The sequence below is a fragment of the Tursiops truncatus genome, chromosome 1 (assembly GCF_011762595.2).
Source record: "Tursiops truncatus isolate mTurTru1 chromosome 1, mTurTru1.mat.Y, whole genome shotgun sequence".
NCBI lineage: Eukaryota > Metazoa > Chordata > Mammalia > Artiodactyla > Delphinidae > Tursiops > Tursiops truncatus.
Window position 1 is genome coordinate 15,020,350 of NC_047034.1, and position 15,286 is coordinate 15,035,635.

The window sequence follows — 15,286 nt, forward strand, 5'->3', positions numbered from 1 at the left end:
ATGGAGCACAGTTTTAATACTTCTCTGGGGGGAAGCACGCAAAGCGCTAACTAGCCAACTAACGTTCTGTTAATGAATGGATGCGGGGATGCCATAGTTGAGGTGTTGGCATCTTCTTCCCAATTTGCTTTCCAACTATTTACCCTGAGCAACGTGCTGTTTCGGAGGGTCAGTCCTCGAGCCCAACTCAGTTGTTTGTGCCATACTCTCCCTCGGCAGGTGAGAAATTTACAGGGATGCTCAGAAGCAGCTTGGCTACAACAGGTGAGAAGCCAGATAAACGCACACTTTTTCAGTGTGTCTAAGACTGTGTTCTTGGGAACTCTCTACCGGTGTTAAAGAAAAAAGTAGTTGTCAAAAAATGATACTGTAATATACTGGCTATAATTGCAGACAGAATTCATGTGTCTTTCATAATTGGACACAGCCCACCCTAAAATTAAAAATATAGTTTTTGCTTTCAATTTGTTTATGGGATATGGACAGTATAGGAATAAATTCCATTATTATGTGGAATCACACAAAATTGCTTATAGTTGACCATTCCCTGACCTAGAAAAATGGCCATTTCATGTGGTTCAACCTAATTGAATTAGAATCCTAGTATCTCACTTTCATGCAAAAAAGCCTGAAGTTTTGTCGGGGCATTTCATAACTCCAAACTTGACTTTCCTCCTCATTTTCCCTCAGAAAGCCACCTCAGATTCATTTTGGGTTTTTTTAAACCCACTATCAAAATGAGAAAATTTATCGAAGTATATTTCAAGACTTGAGCCTGTTAAGATTTGGGGCACACAAGCCCTAGCTGTCAACATTTCACTGAAAATCAAGTTTTGCATGTTAGACCATCCACTCATTCAATGGAGTGTTCACTCTAAGGCTTGCCTTTTTGAGAAGCAATTTGGCAATCCCACATAACAAAAGAGCAAACGCTTCATCCCAAGGGCCAAGACTACACATTGATGGAATAGGATGGAAAATCTCATCCTTGAGGTCCTTCGCTAAAGGACTAGAATCACGGATGATCTTTTTTTCCCCCAGCGACTTTGTAAGTTTGCTCAAGACAGAAAGATTTCAGTGTATCAGCAGCGGTGGCAGCTCTCAGATCAGATGATATTTAGTGTTTTACATGTAGTATTGGCGATGTGATGAATACCCTCAGATAGGATGGGGAAAAAAGGAGCCTGGGCTGTGCAATTGATCAAAGTGCGCTACCTGCCGCGGCCTCCCTGTGCTGCTCCTAAGTTTGCCCACTTCTGAAGAAAGTGAAGACCACCTTAGTTGGAGGATAGTGCTTTCCTCAGGCAGGAATTTTCATTTCAGTTTGAATCTTAAACCATTACATTGCCAGTGATGCATTTTTATGTTGACAATTGACATCTTCGTAAAAGAATGAAACCTCTGAGCGACGGCTCAAAAGCATGAAGGTTGCCTGCAGTAAGTACTTAAATTATTTTACATCTTAAATGGAGCCCAGTTGTTTTGAGTTAAAATTTAATAAACCTTAAACAGATGACCTTTCTTGCACAGAAAGGCCCAGAGTTGCAAAAACGAACTTTCCAATGAAATATATTTTAAGGAACTAGTGCTGAACAAAGGGCTAGTTAAAGCTGAATGCTTTGTCAATTTATCAGCTTGTGAACATTCTGTTCCTGGATTCCCCACCGCTGCTGGATGTATAGAACGGTGGTGCCTTGCTTAATCGAATACTATTGATTCGAGTGTGTCACAGTGATCTCATGGAGAGTAATCAATAGTAATCCAAAATCAATCAATCTGCTCTTGCACTACCATTTATCAAATCTGAATACGCCAAATTATTTGTAGGCATCAAATTACAAAGAAGAGAAAAGGGGAAAGCCAGGGAAAGTTCATGGTTTATACTGAAGCGCAAAACCAATCTGTCTCTTTTTTAAGGGGAGGTGCTTTAAAATGGACAACTACTTGGCCAAATGCATTTATCTTCTCATTAACCTATCCTAAATTTATAATGAATCTCATTCCATTCCTGGGGAAAAAAAGTAAGATTTCTTGTATAGGAGTTGGCTGCTTCAGCACAAGTGATAGAAACGTAAAGATGCCCCAACTTACATAGTAGGTCACACCAGCATTTTCCAAGTCTGATAAGCTAAGTTTCAAATGCCTGTCACCCATCTGCTGGTAAACAAGGAGACTCAACTGGCACAGGACATAACTGCATCTTCGAACATCAGAAATGATGGTTAATGGAATTGGAAGGGAAAAAGAAATAATTTCTCCAGAGAACGTACACATAGATGCACCTGCTTATCGGAGAAGCTGCTGCTGATGCTGAGGGTTCCTTTATCAACAGATTCACCTGTAATTTCGTCCAGGTAATAAATCCTTCTATTCATTATAGCATGCTCAAAAGCACCCCTACTATTTAACTTGAAGGAAAAAAGGCACAGAGTGTCTAAAACATTTACTTTCGCTAATGTAAAAGTGTTGGCGTTTTACTTCATTCCCGATAAGCTGGTGCCAGTAGAAGTGATTATCCTTTTCTTATTCAAAGCCTATCAGCATTTCGAAAAGCTCTCTCCATCTTATCAGGTGTATGAACAGCACAGTTACTGAAAACAGTTTCTACGGCTCCTCTCTCTTTCTGCCAAGCTATCTGATAAACCCCCAACTAACTAACTGTATTTACACACAATCAAACAGAAGTTGTATCTTCCGCACGCTGTCGCCAGATTCCAGTTTGCTATAGGTTTTTCTGCTGTGACATTAACTTAACAAAAATGTCAGTAGCAGTACCCCAAACTGACAACAATCAAGAAAACACTATAAAAGCACTCAACTAGAATGCACGACAAACAGAGACGAAAGAAAAACAAATAGGAAAAGTTCAAGGCAATCTCTTTGGAATTCGGGGTGGGTTGGGGGAATAAAGTGTACTGTGTATGCAAATCGGCATGAATATCACGCACTTACCTTTCACTAAAGTAAATGATCCTTTAGCAAAACAGATGAATAGAAAAACAGCAATTTTAAAAGAAAACGCTGCTGGGATGGAGGGGGTTCAGGAAAGTTTTTAAGAACTGAACGGGCACTTCCCCATATTTCAGGTTATTTCAATGTGGGGCAGAGAGGTTCTATAACGTAAGCAAAGTAAGACAACAGACAGTATCACCGAACTTACCCCATACACTGAAGACATGACAGAAAGCAAGGCTGTAACATATGGTGACCACATTCTCAGGATAGATTTTCCAATCATTAAAACCCTCATAAATGCTTTAGACATTAAAGTTTTGTTCACTATAAGGAAATTAAAAAATACAAAAATACAATTTGAGTGTTTAACCTCATCATTTTTCTCATTCTTTAGACTTAACCAACTGAACAGTTCCATATAAAGGTATGAAAAAAGAATCATCCTCCAGACTAACATAAGTGGATGATCTGCTCTCCATTTCTGTCTGGTACAAAACGCTTACCCTAGTTCATGGTTCATACAAATTGAGAGACGTCCCTAATCATTTCTGGGTAGCTCTTTGGAGCATGAAAGACAACAGTGATATTTCTAGAACATAAGAGAAATATGAACTTTACTTCAACAACTGAATAATAAATTCCTGACCCTAGGAAAGAATCTCTGCTTGGGCTTCTGTGCATAAATTGCCCATTTGTTCCTCACCTCCCTTTGCTGAATGGCTAAGAGAGAACAGAAAGAGGCAGCCACATGCTCCCACCTGAGCCCAACCCCTGATTCTGTCTAGACTCCAGGAACAGAATGAGCCTTTCCTTAGATGAGGAGGGCAATAAGATGAATTAGCCAAGTGTGTAGTTCAGTACAATTCAGCTGATGGTTGCCTTTCCATCTGTGACACTATGATCCCATGACTGATGAGGCAGGTCTCATTTAAGTCTGTGGATAAAAGGGATGCTTCTGTCATTTCATAGGACCCAGAACCAACTGTATACAATCACTTTCTCCTATATATCTTTCCCTTTCTTTGGCCATGAATAGTTGGTTACGGGCATGATATTCTTCCTCAAAATATCTGATCTGTTTTAATAGATTAATGGCTGTGAAGAAAGCATTGTTAGAGTATTCTTTCATTTATGGAAAAAATGAATACAATTTAACATGGCCATCTTACATTTGTGGAGAAGTGAAAGTACTATAATAATTTGGAATTATGGAGGGCAAAGGGCCATTGATTGAACAACCTCACATTTGAATTTTTCTCTTAAGTACCTTAGTCTCTATAATTTTTTATATGACTCACTAGTTTTGCTCACTCTGAACATCATTTTAGATATTCTTTTCAAAGCAAAAGAAATTCTTATAAGTATGAACTGTAACAACATTTTAACTGCCTTGAAAAGGACACCTTTTCAAACATTTTTACTCATATTGTATTAAAAAGAAAGTAAATGTATTTATTTAACGAGTCCTTTGTTTAAAGGACTTTGTTTAAATTCTCAAAAGCACCTTAAATGAGTAAAATCTTCCTAGAGCAGATGAAAAAGGAATTATCACATACAAAGATACCATGCTGATCATGGAGGAGAAAAAAAGAATTCAGTATGCTTCTGCCTATTTTCTGTGCCTAAGTTCTTGATTTACTTTTTTAAATTTCATTTTTTTTTTTTTTGCCTATTGAATAAGCCAGATAAAAAGAAAGAACAAGATTTTTTTTTTCTTTCTCAGAAAATGTATGCAAAGTGCAACAAAAAAGAAATGTCCCTTGTTTAAAGTGGACTGGCAAGGCTGCTGCTTCTGACTCTCCACTTGTTCAAAGTCTTTACATACATCACACATAAGAGCAACCAAGACTCACCACTTCAGACTTTTTAAAAAAGTAAATCCCATTATAATCCCATTACTTCCAAGGCAGTAAAAAGATTTGAACAAGCTTCAGTTATACTCTTTTTTAAAAACAAAACTCATTACTGTCTGCGCTTTCTGTATTCCCACAGCTAGAGTTTTAAAGAGAAGTAAACAAACACGCTGGTTTTCACTGCACTTCTACTAGCCATCAATCTCTAATACAATATGAGAATTTATTGGTAGCTTCCCTTTTATTTAGTACCATCTTAAGCAACTGTTTGCGGAGGTGTAAGAGGAAGCAAAGTTAAATTGATATGTCTGTGATATGCCTGACAGCCCTTAGTGTGGCTGATATTAATTTGTTTTCTTTGGCTAGGTAAGTGCTGCGAGAGCATATCATACGTAATGTGTACTTCCAATCAAAATGATGAAAAGTATATGTGCAATTTTGTTTCACTCAAAGCAAGATGAGAAGGCCAGACGAATGTATGTGACAGAGACTGCCTTCCATCATCAAAATATAAATTTGCTTCCGAGTTCGTTTTTTACAACGTAATCTGATCTTAGGTAGGCTCTCCGTGAGTTTAACACTTTAAACAACTCTTTTAATAGATTTTAAATGCCCAAAGCCAGTGTTTTTATTTACGATAGTGTGAAAGAATTCCATATAGCCAGAGGCTGCATTTCTAATGGCTAGTGTTGCGTGCTATGTATTTATATTCAAATGCACACATAGATCTATGCCAGTATATTGAAATGGACTTTAATTGGCCAGTGAGAAGCCAATTTATTTAAAACTGTACTTTTTCTTTTATTGCTTTGCCTTAGTGGGTTATCTTCCAAATATACGTGTATTGCCATCAATGAAAATGGCAAAATATTTGAAAAATCAAAACATAAAAAGCAAGTTCCCTCCAAATGTTTAAAAATTTTTTAAAAAAATTAAAAGGGGGGGATGCAATAGTACACATACACAGCACACACACAATCTAAACCTTCTCAAGCTGATGGTTTTGTATAATTGATTAGAAAATACATTTGGAAAATACTGAGAAATAGTGTCCAAATCAGAGGAGAAGAAACATCTGGCACTTCTGTAAAGAAAAACATAGAGAGGAAGGATGTGTTTGTTATAATTGAGCGGAAATTATTCTTATTAGCTAGGTTTCCCAGACTACGAAAGTAGAAGTCTAAAATGAACTTGACACAAGAATAAGATGCCAGGTAAATCCTTCAAAAGGCAGAAGGCTGTCACTTGACACCCTCAGATAATAAAGGAGCTAACTTTCAGCAGACGGATTGGCATAAAGAAACAGCAGGATTTTTTTAAAAACGAGAAACATTAAATTTGTTAAAGTACTATACAAACAAATAAGGGCAGGAAATGAATCTAGGAATTTAAACAAAATATGAATTAGAACAAGAATTTGAATAGAAAGAGCATTTGGATAAGTGGTTCCTCTCAACACTCATTCAGATTTACTAATCAAAATCACAGACCTTCAAACTTACCTCTTAGAATAAAATTCAGAAATTCAGAAATCTATGATGTACTTTATATGGATATAAGACTTATTAATTTTCTTTATGTGCTTTTAGCAAAAAAAAAAATGACATTTATGTAGTGAGGATAAGTGAAATTTATATTTTGCATTTATTTAAAAGTATCATGTTTACATTTAGATATATTTGTCAGGCCCAACTGTATAAGAAAACAGTGTAGCCAAGAGCTTATTCAAAACTGTTTCTTGGATATGGGCCCAAACCATTAAATTATGTATTTAGTACTAGTGGCTTATTTCCTATTTTACAAATTATTTATGATTTCTAGATATTGAATTTTTAAATGATAATAATTAACAATTTATAAAATCAGAAACAAATTAATGTATTAGGTTACCTGTTACCTGTCTGTTACATAGTAGTTAAACCAATTTAATTTAAAATCAGACTTGGTAAATACCTGAAATACTAATTCCAGGTTAAAATTATGCCTGGCAAATTTAACTGGACACTTACTGATTAGAAAACTACTTGAGATCCACTTTATTATATAAATCTACATGAACACTCTCAGCAGCATACCTATATTCTACATACATACCTCTTCCCGTGTATATACATATGTATTTCACATGCATACTATACATGCACACAAAGGCACACACGTGTGTGTGGTATAGTCTATTGACTGCTTTGGATTTTAAAGTAGCGTATGTGTATCTTTATTTATAATGGTATAGACCGTGGACATCCATATACACATGGCTATGAAAACAATAATCAACAGCAAAACATACAAAATGCAGTAAGAAAAAATGTCAAGCAGCAGAGATGCTGGATGTCATCCCTGGACTATCAAATACACACATAAGTGTGATTGGAGAAAAAGAACCTAAATATTTCACTGTCAGAGAATGTAGAAAACAGCAATTCACTTCTACCTCATGTGCTTTAGGACAATGACAATTTAATACAAGGCCAGTGGATGTAAAAGAGATAAAAACTGAACAAACTGGGCCAGGGTAATCAAAGATTTTCTCCAGAGAGCTGACTAGGGCCGGAGCTCATATGCACTTATACCAGATCAACACTGTATTGTTTCTTTCTTCCATGAATTTGCTATGAAGCAAAATTCAGAGCATAGCTTATCTGCTGCAATGACTTTAAAGTTCTAGTGAGATGCCGTCCTCTTATTTCAAAATGCTTGATAGGTGATTCTCAAAAGTTTATTTGATATTAATTGGTGTCATAGAAATCACGGCTATGAATTGCCACTTGTATGACAAAGTATCGACCATAAGCACAGATTCTAATTTATTTTATGAAATAATATAAGCAAAACATTGAGTGCTGAAGAGCACTTTAGAAGTCAAACAAAGAAATACTTTGTTTAGTCACTAGGCTAAAACAAATGTTGAGGAATTTTTCACAAGTGATACAGACTTGAGGTTCGGCATTATGCCTACCTTCCCAAAGAACGTCCTCTTCTTTGTCTGCAGTTCTTGCAAGAGTGAGGTATTGTGAAAATATTGTTAAACAGACTCATAGAGAAGTTACCTGCCCCCTTTGATGAATAGCACCACGGACCTAAAATTAATTGCAAAAGTATGGCCCCAGCTAATGAGATGGTCCTTATCTTTTTTCAGCACAAGAAGCACAAGTATTTTTCTGCTGGCTCGATATTTTACAAAAATGCCTAAAGTATTCTTAACTCAGTAGAAATCTGATTAAAAGACTTCAAAGGCACAAAATAACATAAATTCTAAGATCTGGAAAATTTGAAGTTAAAACTAATTTCCTGCATTATTTTCTTTTTAAACCTTTATTTTCTTCTTTGCTTTGAAAAGAACAGCAAAAAATCTTTTCTCTGGCTTCTGTTAGCATTTCTTAAAGCTGAATTACAATACCATTCTTTATAAGATGGCCAATATACATCCCAGGTCAGATTAAATCAAATAAATATATCAAAGGCCATCAATTTAGAATTTAAAAAAAGAAAAAAGAACAATGATACCGTATTGGGGGGAAAACACTGGAAAAATGATCATCCATGCAAGAGAATTAATGGATATTCACAAGGGCTTTGCTAATAACATGGGTTAATTACCGCTGCAACACACTAGGCTCAGTAAATAAAGCAGCAGTGCCATAAACACACGAAGATGAGAAACCCATCGCTATAAGAACCAGCCAACACCATCACCCTTGCCTCTGACCAGGAAATGGGAAGCTGTTTTCCAGCCCTTTCTGTAAAAGGAAGCTTTCTAAACTTACCACCCAATCTGTACAGGGTAATACATAAATACACTGACACAAAGGGCTAGTGAAGCATGGGGTGCCCAGCACTTACTCACCACTCCCATCCAACATTGATTCCATTAACTCAGAACACTTTTTGCTTACTCCAAGGAGAAAAATCATATGTTACATAATCCACACTGTCTGGCTATTTCGACTATATATAGTTTGGGATATGTACAGTAGTTATTTAATTTTTAGAGAAACAGAATTAATCTGTTCACTTTAGTGATGTGATGGGCAAGGTTACGAGACTCTACAGCTTAGGAACACTCACCCCTAAGTGCAGCTGGTTGTCACTTCCAGCAATTCACAAAGAAATCATCCGAAAACCCCTACCTTTAAGGCTGCAGGTGTTTTCAACAGATTTACAGAGAAGAAACAGGAAGGAAAATTAATATGAGCTCCAAGTCTGGAGTTTAAGGATTCCTTCTTAGAAAAATAAACTTAAAGACTCTGTCCATAGTTCTCAAATAAAATCACATCTAAAGTGACTTAGGCAAGCTCCCATCTTTTTAAAAAAATTGCATCCACTGGTTTAGGCTTTTTGTTGTTGCTGTCATTGCATACGTTTTTCCTTCCTGCCTATTTTTATCCCATGTATTTTTTGACATTATAGTATTACTTTTGGATAGTTGTATTTCAATTTACTTTTAGCTTTTAACAGGGAGACATGAGGCAGAGAAAAGAAGCAAAACCCTGGAAAAGAAAGAGGAAAGCTTACAAAATAAAACGTGCATAGCTCCAAGCAGGAATCTTAAAACACAAATCTGTTTAATTTTGGATGTCTGTCTTCCCATGATCAGGCTGAAATTTACTGAACTGTTCCCTCCTCGCCTTGCCTGTTTTGGAGTGTTTCAATTGCCTTTCCTTCTTCCAGCAGCTGTGACAACTGTTAAAACAGTCAGTAAAATTAAGTCCGCTCTATAATCCTGTAGTCAATGTTACATTTTAATCAGAGGTTGAAAGGGAATCATGTGATGAGCACACTCATTTAGAATGATTAGACTGACACATATGTCAAAATGAGCAGATATATTATTTTCATCTATTTATGCTATCAGTTATTACTGCTATTAAATGTGAAACAAGCTTTCAAGTATTATGCTCTTTAATGTGCTGGCACATTTCCTAAAATAAAAAATACATAGTTATAGGTTAACATTTTAGGCTCTCCTAATGGTGGCCAATAAATTACATGAATCTTTTTAACAGCTTCCAAAGCAGAAATCGTCCAATATTCTCCTCTGAAACTGCATAACTCTGGTTTCATTTCCATGTATACTCACACGTGATGGGGTTTAACCCAGCACACTTTACTATGAATATTAATAGCATGTATAAATTCTGTGGTTTATTAATTGAGACAGAGAGGCAGATGCGTTACTAAGCATTAGATCTTTCTGTCTGTCCGGTGAACCACGTAACCATCAGAACTGCATGCAAACAATAAATCTGTATTTTTTAAAGATGACTTTTAATTGAGCCAAAAAGAAAGCTAGTTTGAATCTTGCGCCAAAGCCAAAAGGACATGTGTCCTGATTTCATTTAAATGTGTCTGCTTTAAGAGGCTTATCTAAACTAATTATTCAAATTAGCTATAAGAAGTTAAATTCAAGGAAACTACAAAGAAGCCTGGGGGTGGGGGTGGGGGGTTAAAGTTTGTTTTGTTTATTTATTTATGAGAGAAAGTTCAGAATTGGGTGAGCTTGGATAATGCATTCTTCCTGACATGAAGACATATGAAATTCTCCAGTGGGACAGCCTCCGGCACGCTCACCTTCAAACTTCACTTGAGTGGGCAGTCCTACCTTTGTTTATTTTTCATTTATATTTTCACACAATTTAAGGTTGTTTCTTCCTTGGAGTGTTTACTACTGACGCAAGCACTGCCTTCCAACCTTTCAGTTCTTCCTAAATCCATCCCTCGGCTAATATCCCTTGTGTGAGTGTGTATGTGTGCAAGCATGCATACACACACACGCACACACACTCACACTCACACACACACGAGGAGCCACTGAGACTGCAAGTCACTTTTCATCTCTTGCTTAATTACAAACCAAGGCAATATGTAGTCACTAAGGACCGCTAGTGGACATCTACCTATAATGCACGACCTTCTCCTCTGGAGAGTTTTATATTTTCTTCACAATCTACAGAGAGAAACGTTTGCCAAGAGCACTCTTTTCAGAATTATAACAGTTGGTATTACTGTAATGGGAAAGCAAAGCCATACAACTGACTCAACAGAAACAGGAACCAGTGACAGCTCCTGTGATAAACTAATATTTCAACGGTGGGTTGAAATTAAGTTTATGACCCACTCATTTACACAAGAATGCCTAATTTACTCCTTTTACCCCCTACTCACATGTCCCCCACCTTGGGCGATCCAAATATGTATATTTCCATGTGCATAAAGATATTAATAAATACCAATTAAACTGCATCTAAGGACAAAAGTACTTTTCTGCATTTTCTGGACACGATACATGAAACAAATCCACAATCTCAGCATTGTCTATTCAAGGGGAAATTTAGAAAGTCACTACTGTTTCTTCTTTAGTTTTTTTTCCCTCCCCTTAAATATTTATAATGTGTTAAAATCTCATGTTACTTAATGGACTGATTTGTCAGTTAAGTGCTGACTTAATGCTAACCATGCAAATAACATTATTCTAGCCCCGGATTGCACAGGGCTAGTTTTTAAATTGTTCTCTGAAGGAGAATTAGTAAATGTGCAATTTTGCCTCTAACTCTGCGCGGTAAGAAATGACAGGGAGCTGAAAATATCTGTCAAACTGCAAATACATAAGAGGCACTCAATAGTATAAATCATTTTGAATCCTGTATTTTAAAACATTTTTCCTTGGGAAAATGGGTCCTAGTAAAAGATGCATTTTAACAGTTCACTAAGCATTTGTGCCAAGTGCCTATTCTTAGCACCTGAATAAGAAGTGACTGTCACCCAGCTGTTTTACTGACAGTCACTGAGCTTTGCCTCAAAGGTAACACTGTAGTCAGAGAACAATTCTCGACTTACTGAATTAGGAGATCACCCTCAACACAAAAGGCACAAGACAGACACAAACAAGCGCTCGTGCGCACGACATACCCAGGGCATTACCTGAATCCGTGCGCCAAGATCCATTCCGTTCACCCCACACTCTCACCCCCAGGACGAGTTTTAAAAAGGAAAGAAAAAGGTACCTACTCTTCCTCGTAGTGCAGGGAAAAAGATTCAGGAAGGCAAAGTTCTACCGAATCCATGTGCGACCGGCAACCATTATTTGCGCACCCCCGCTATAAATCAAAGTTTCCTTGACAGAGCAGAGCGCAATTAACACAAATGTTCTCCTGGTGACAAGCCTATAGGCACAGCCAGTTGGGACCAGAGCTCTCACACTCTCCTAATCAAGGACTTAAAGCCCCGATTGGAGCTTATTAATATGAAGTAGAGCTTAACATATGCAGTCCCACCGGCCCAGGCGCGCAGCCGATTGGGGGGTCTCCGCCCAATCAGGACGGAGGCGACTGGAGGCTGCGAGGCGCCGCGGAAGCAGGCAGGTACGGAGGGTGCAGAGACGCGAAGGGCCTGGCGACGGAACGCGAGAGAAAAAGAGAGCGAGGACCGGAGACCGAAACGCTGCCCGTAGATACTGAGCTCTGCCTTTTCTTTCTTTCTTTCTTTTTCTTTCTTTTTTTTTCTTATCTTTTTTACTCCCTCCCTCCCCCCCCCCCCCCCCGCCCCAGGAAGCGAGAAAAGAAACCTAACTAATTTAACCCTCTAAGCACTGGAGGGATGTGTCTTGGGTTTCTCACCTAAGATCTCTTTTGCCTTGCACAGAACTCACGCAGACTCTCAGTTAATTTGGGAAAGGATTCTGCGGAAGGTAGAGAATGAAGTTTGTCCTGCCGTAGTCTGTGTTTTATTCCACGGGAGGGGGCTCCTTCTTATTTAGTGCTGTACTTTCTCATTGATCCGTCATCATGTCGTTGCCTGTTTCCCTGATCTCTACTGGGCATTAAAAAAAAAAAAACAAAAAAAATCCAAGACATGCTTTCTAAATTGTTCGGGCATGTGAAGTGGGATCGTCATCTTTGAGGTGGAATGCAGTTTTATACAACTACAGAAGAGGAAAGCGTGCCTCAATGCAGTTTGCGAGAATGCCTATGTAAATTCTATGTGTAAACATTTCTTTACCTGCTTCTGTCTCTCTACCTATAGATATACAATGCATAGCTTTTCAAAACAAAGGTAAACAACTGCAGAACAAATTTGCTGCTCCAGTTTCAGGGGTGGGACCCTGAGGGCCGTAGGGGAAGTAGTACATTGAAACCGTCTCAATGCATTTTGACAAAATAAACACTGCTTTTTTCTTTTTTTTCTTTTTTTTTGGTAGGGAGAACAGTACTAACTGGTGCACTAAAAGTGTTCTTAATCATATACTTATTTCAATGTAAGCTTCCAAGCTTCCAAATCATGTATACAAGTATATATGATTTTTACCCCAAACGTCATCTTTCAAATAAAATGCAGTTTATATAATTATAACATATAACACACGCTGAATGCTTTAAAAAATCAACCCAGAAACATTTTGTAAATCATCACACAGTCTGGTCATTATAAGGACTAGTTTCAAACAGAAGTGCTTTTTAAAGAAAAGAGAATATAAGAGAAGGGTCTTTTTTCTCCAACAATGTATAAGCCTGTTTTTACTTTCCATATAACAAAGAATTTTCTTAAGTCCTATTTTTAAATACAGGATTTTTTATACTAGCAAATGTACAATGGAATAGCTACCAGCTATTTATGGCAAAGAGATAACTGCTACCTTATGACCCGAAATTTTGATATAATTCAGCTCTACTGCATATTAGTCCTACATGGTATAAACAGTATAATCTTTGAGATCAAAATAAATTAGTTGAGATATCCAGTCTGTGTTAAATTTACTAGATCAGAACTCAGCTCCGTCTTTCAGCCTCTCAAATGTTCTAGGCCTTTAAAAAACAAAACACTAAACTAGAACAGCCGCATTAACATTCAGAATATAAAAATGCCAGATATGATTTGGTCCCCCCAACAGAAGAAAGCAATTTCCCTGCCATGTATTTAGCCACATCTAAGATATGGGCCTGATGCCTTTTATTTGTGGTCTAAATGCATACAAGTTTCTAGTGGAGAACTCACATAGCAAAAACTGTGCCTAAGAATACTATACAAAAGCAGGTAGTAAAAGCTTAATTACCAGTAGCATTATGCTGTCTATATTGTTAAATGTGAACTCAGCAATTAAGATGTAAATTTGGTTGTGAGCAGTGAATTAAAAGAGCTTTGAGATGTAGAAAATCCAAGCATTCTGCAGACACCTCGGAAGGAAAAAAGAGATTTGTCTATTCAATTGAAAATGAGACATGTAATCATTTTATAATTTAAAAAAAATAAAAAGGCATTTGAAAAAGAAACATGATTTTTCTAAAATACAATAAAAGAAGTAGGGAAATACTGCTTCACAAAGACAGAAAAACATCTTTGGTTCAAAGATTCCTACCTTGATTTGTGAATAAACTAAAATTCTCAGGGCAATTAATAAATCCAGTTGCGTACATTCTTTTAAAAAGACACAGCAAATAAAAGTTTCATTCTTATTTTGTCCCGGGACATTAAAAAAATAAAAATTATTTAATGTAATCAATGGATCTTAATGTACTCAGCACATTCAGATCTTGTACCTGTACAGAATACTGTACTCTATTCAGTTTCTTTGCATTATCATCCTGTGACAGAACCTGCTTATTATGCCTTTGAAATGGCCTTTTAAAGACAAGATTTGTAGTCAGTTATTTACAGATGGACGTTAAGTCACCACGTTTCATGAGAGTTACCTTTTATTTCCCAGAATTTTCTTACTTCTCGTAGGGTACTTATTTGACCCATTATGAACCATTTGACTGTGTTGGTATCTACTTTTAAACATATTTAGATTCATATTCACGTGTAAGTCTTTTTTCTGTGCTCACAGAGATCCATGTACAAACATACACGGTGTGGTCCCCACAGATCTTTCGCTAACCGTATTTCATCTATGCAAGGTGCAGTGTCCATTGAACTAGCTTTCTGAATGACCAGAGGTGCACTAGGTTTGTAGAGCTGGTTTATTTTCCCTCAGGATCAATGTGTCACCTCTACAAGTCAAGGACCTAAGATTACACCTACTGTCTTGAATCCAGTTTAACCAATTTAAACTAATATCGACTGCACTAAACTTGTGAGACAGCTTCCAGAATATTTTATAAACACACAGCATAGTCATCTCAAGAATCTTCCCTAGTCACAGAGCTTTTTCACCTTGAAGGAGGAAAGAGTGGATAATCACAGGAAATAAACACACCATGCGCAATATTGAGCATAAGCCTTTAAGAATCTCAACTACAAAGGATTTGGGGAAAATTTTAAAAAAAAAGCGAAACAAGTGAACAGATAAACAGGCTAGAATAAACACTTTTGCTCACCAGTCTATACACTTCACAATCTTACCACAAGGAGTCTACCCAAAGCAGGATAAATGGAACCAGACAAAAGGGTCCCTATGAGTGTTTCACAAAGAATATTAACAAATTAGTTAATATCAGTCTATTAGGCATCAGACCCAGGGTCCACACGCATAGTTTCAATCT

General features: G+C 37.1%; 1 protein-coding gene across 1 annotated transcript in view; it reads right to left on the minus strand.

The window, feature by feature from the left end:
* Window positions 1-11,872, minus strand: part of ESRRG (estrogen related receptor gamma) — a 213,960-nt gene extending 202,088 nt beyond the window's left edge. The window contains exon 1 of the mRNA XM_004312775.4: window positions 11,817-11,872. Coding sequence (XP_004312823.1) covers window positions 11,817-11,872 — 56 coding nt within the window. The remainder of the gene's footprint in view (window positions 1-11,816) is intronic.
* Between the last annotated feature and the right edge of the window lie 3,414 nt (window positions 11,873-15,286).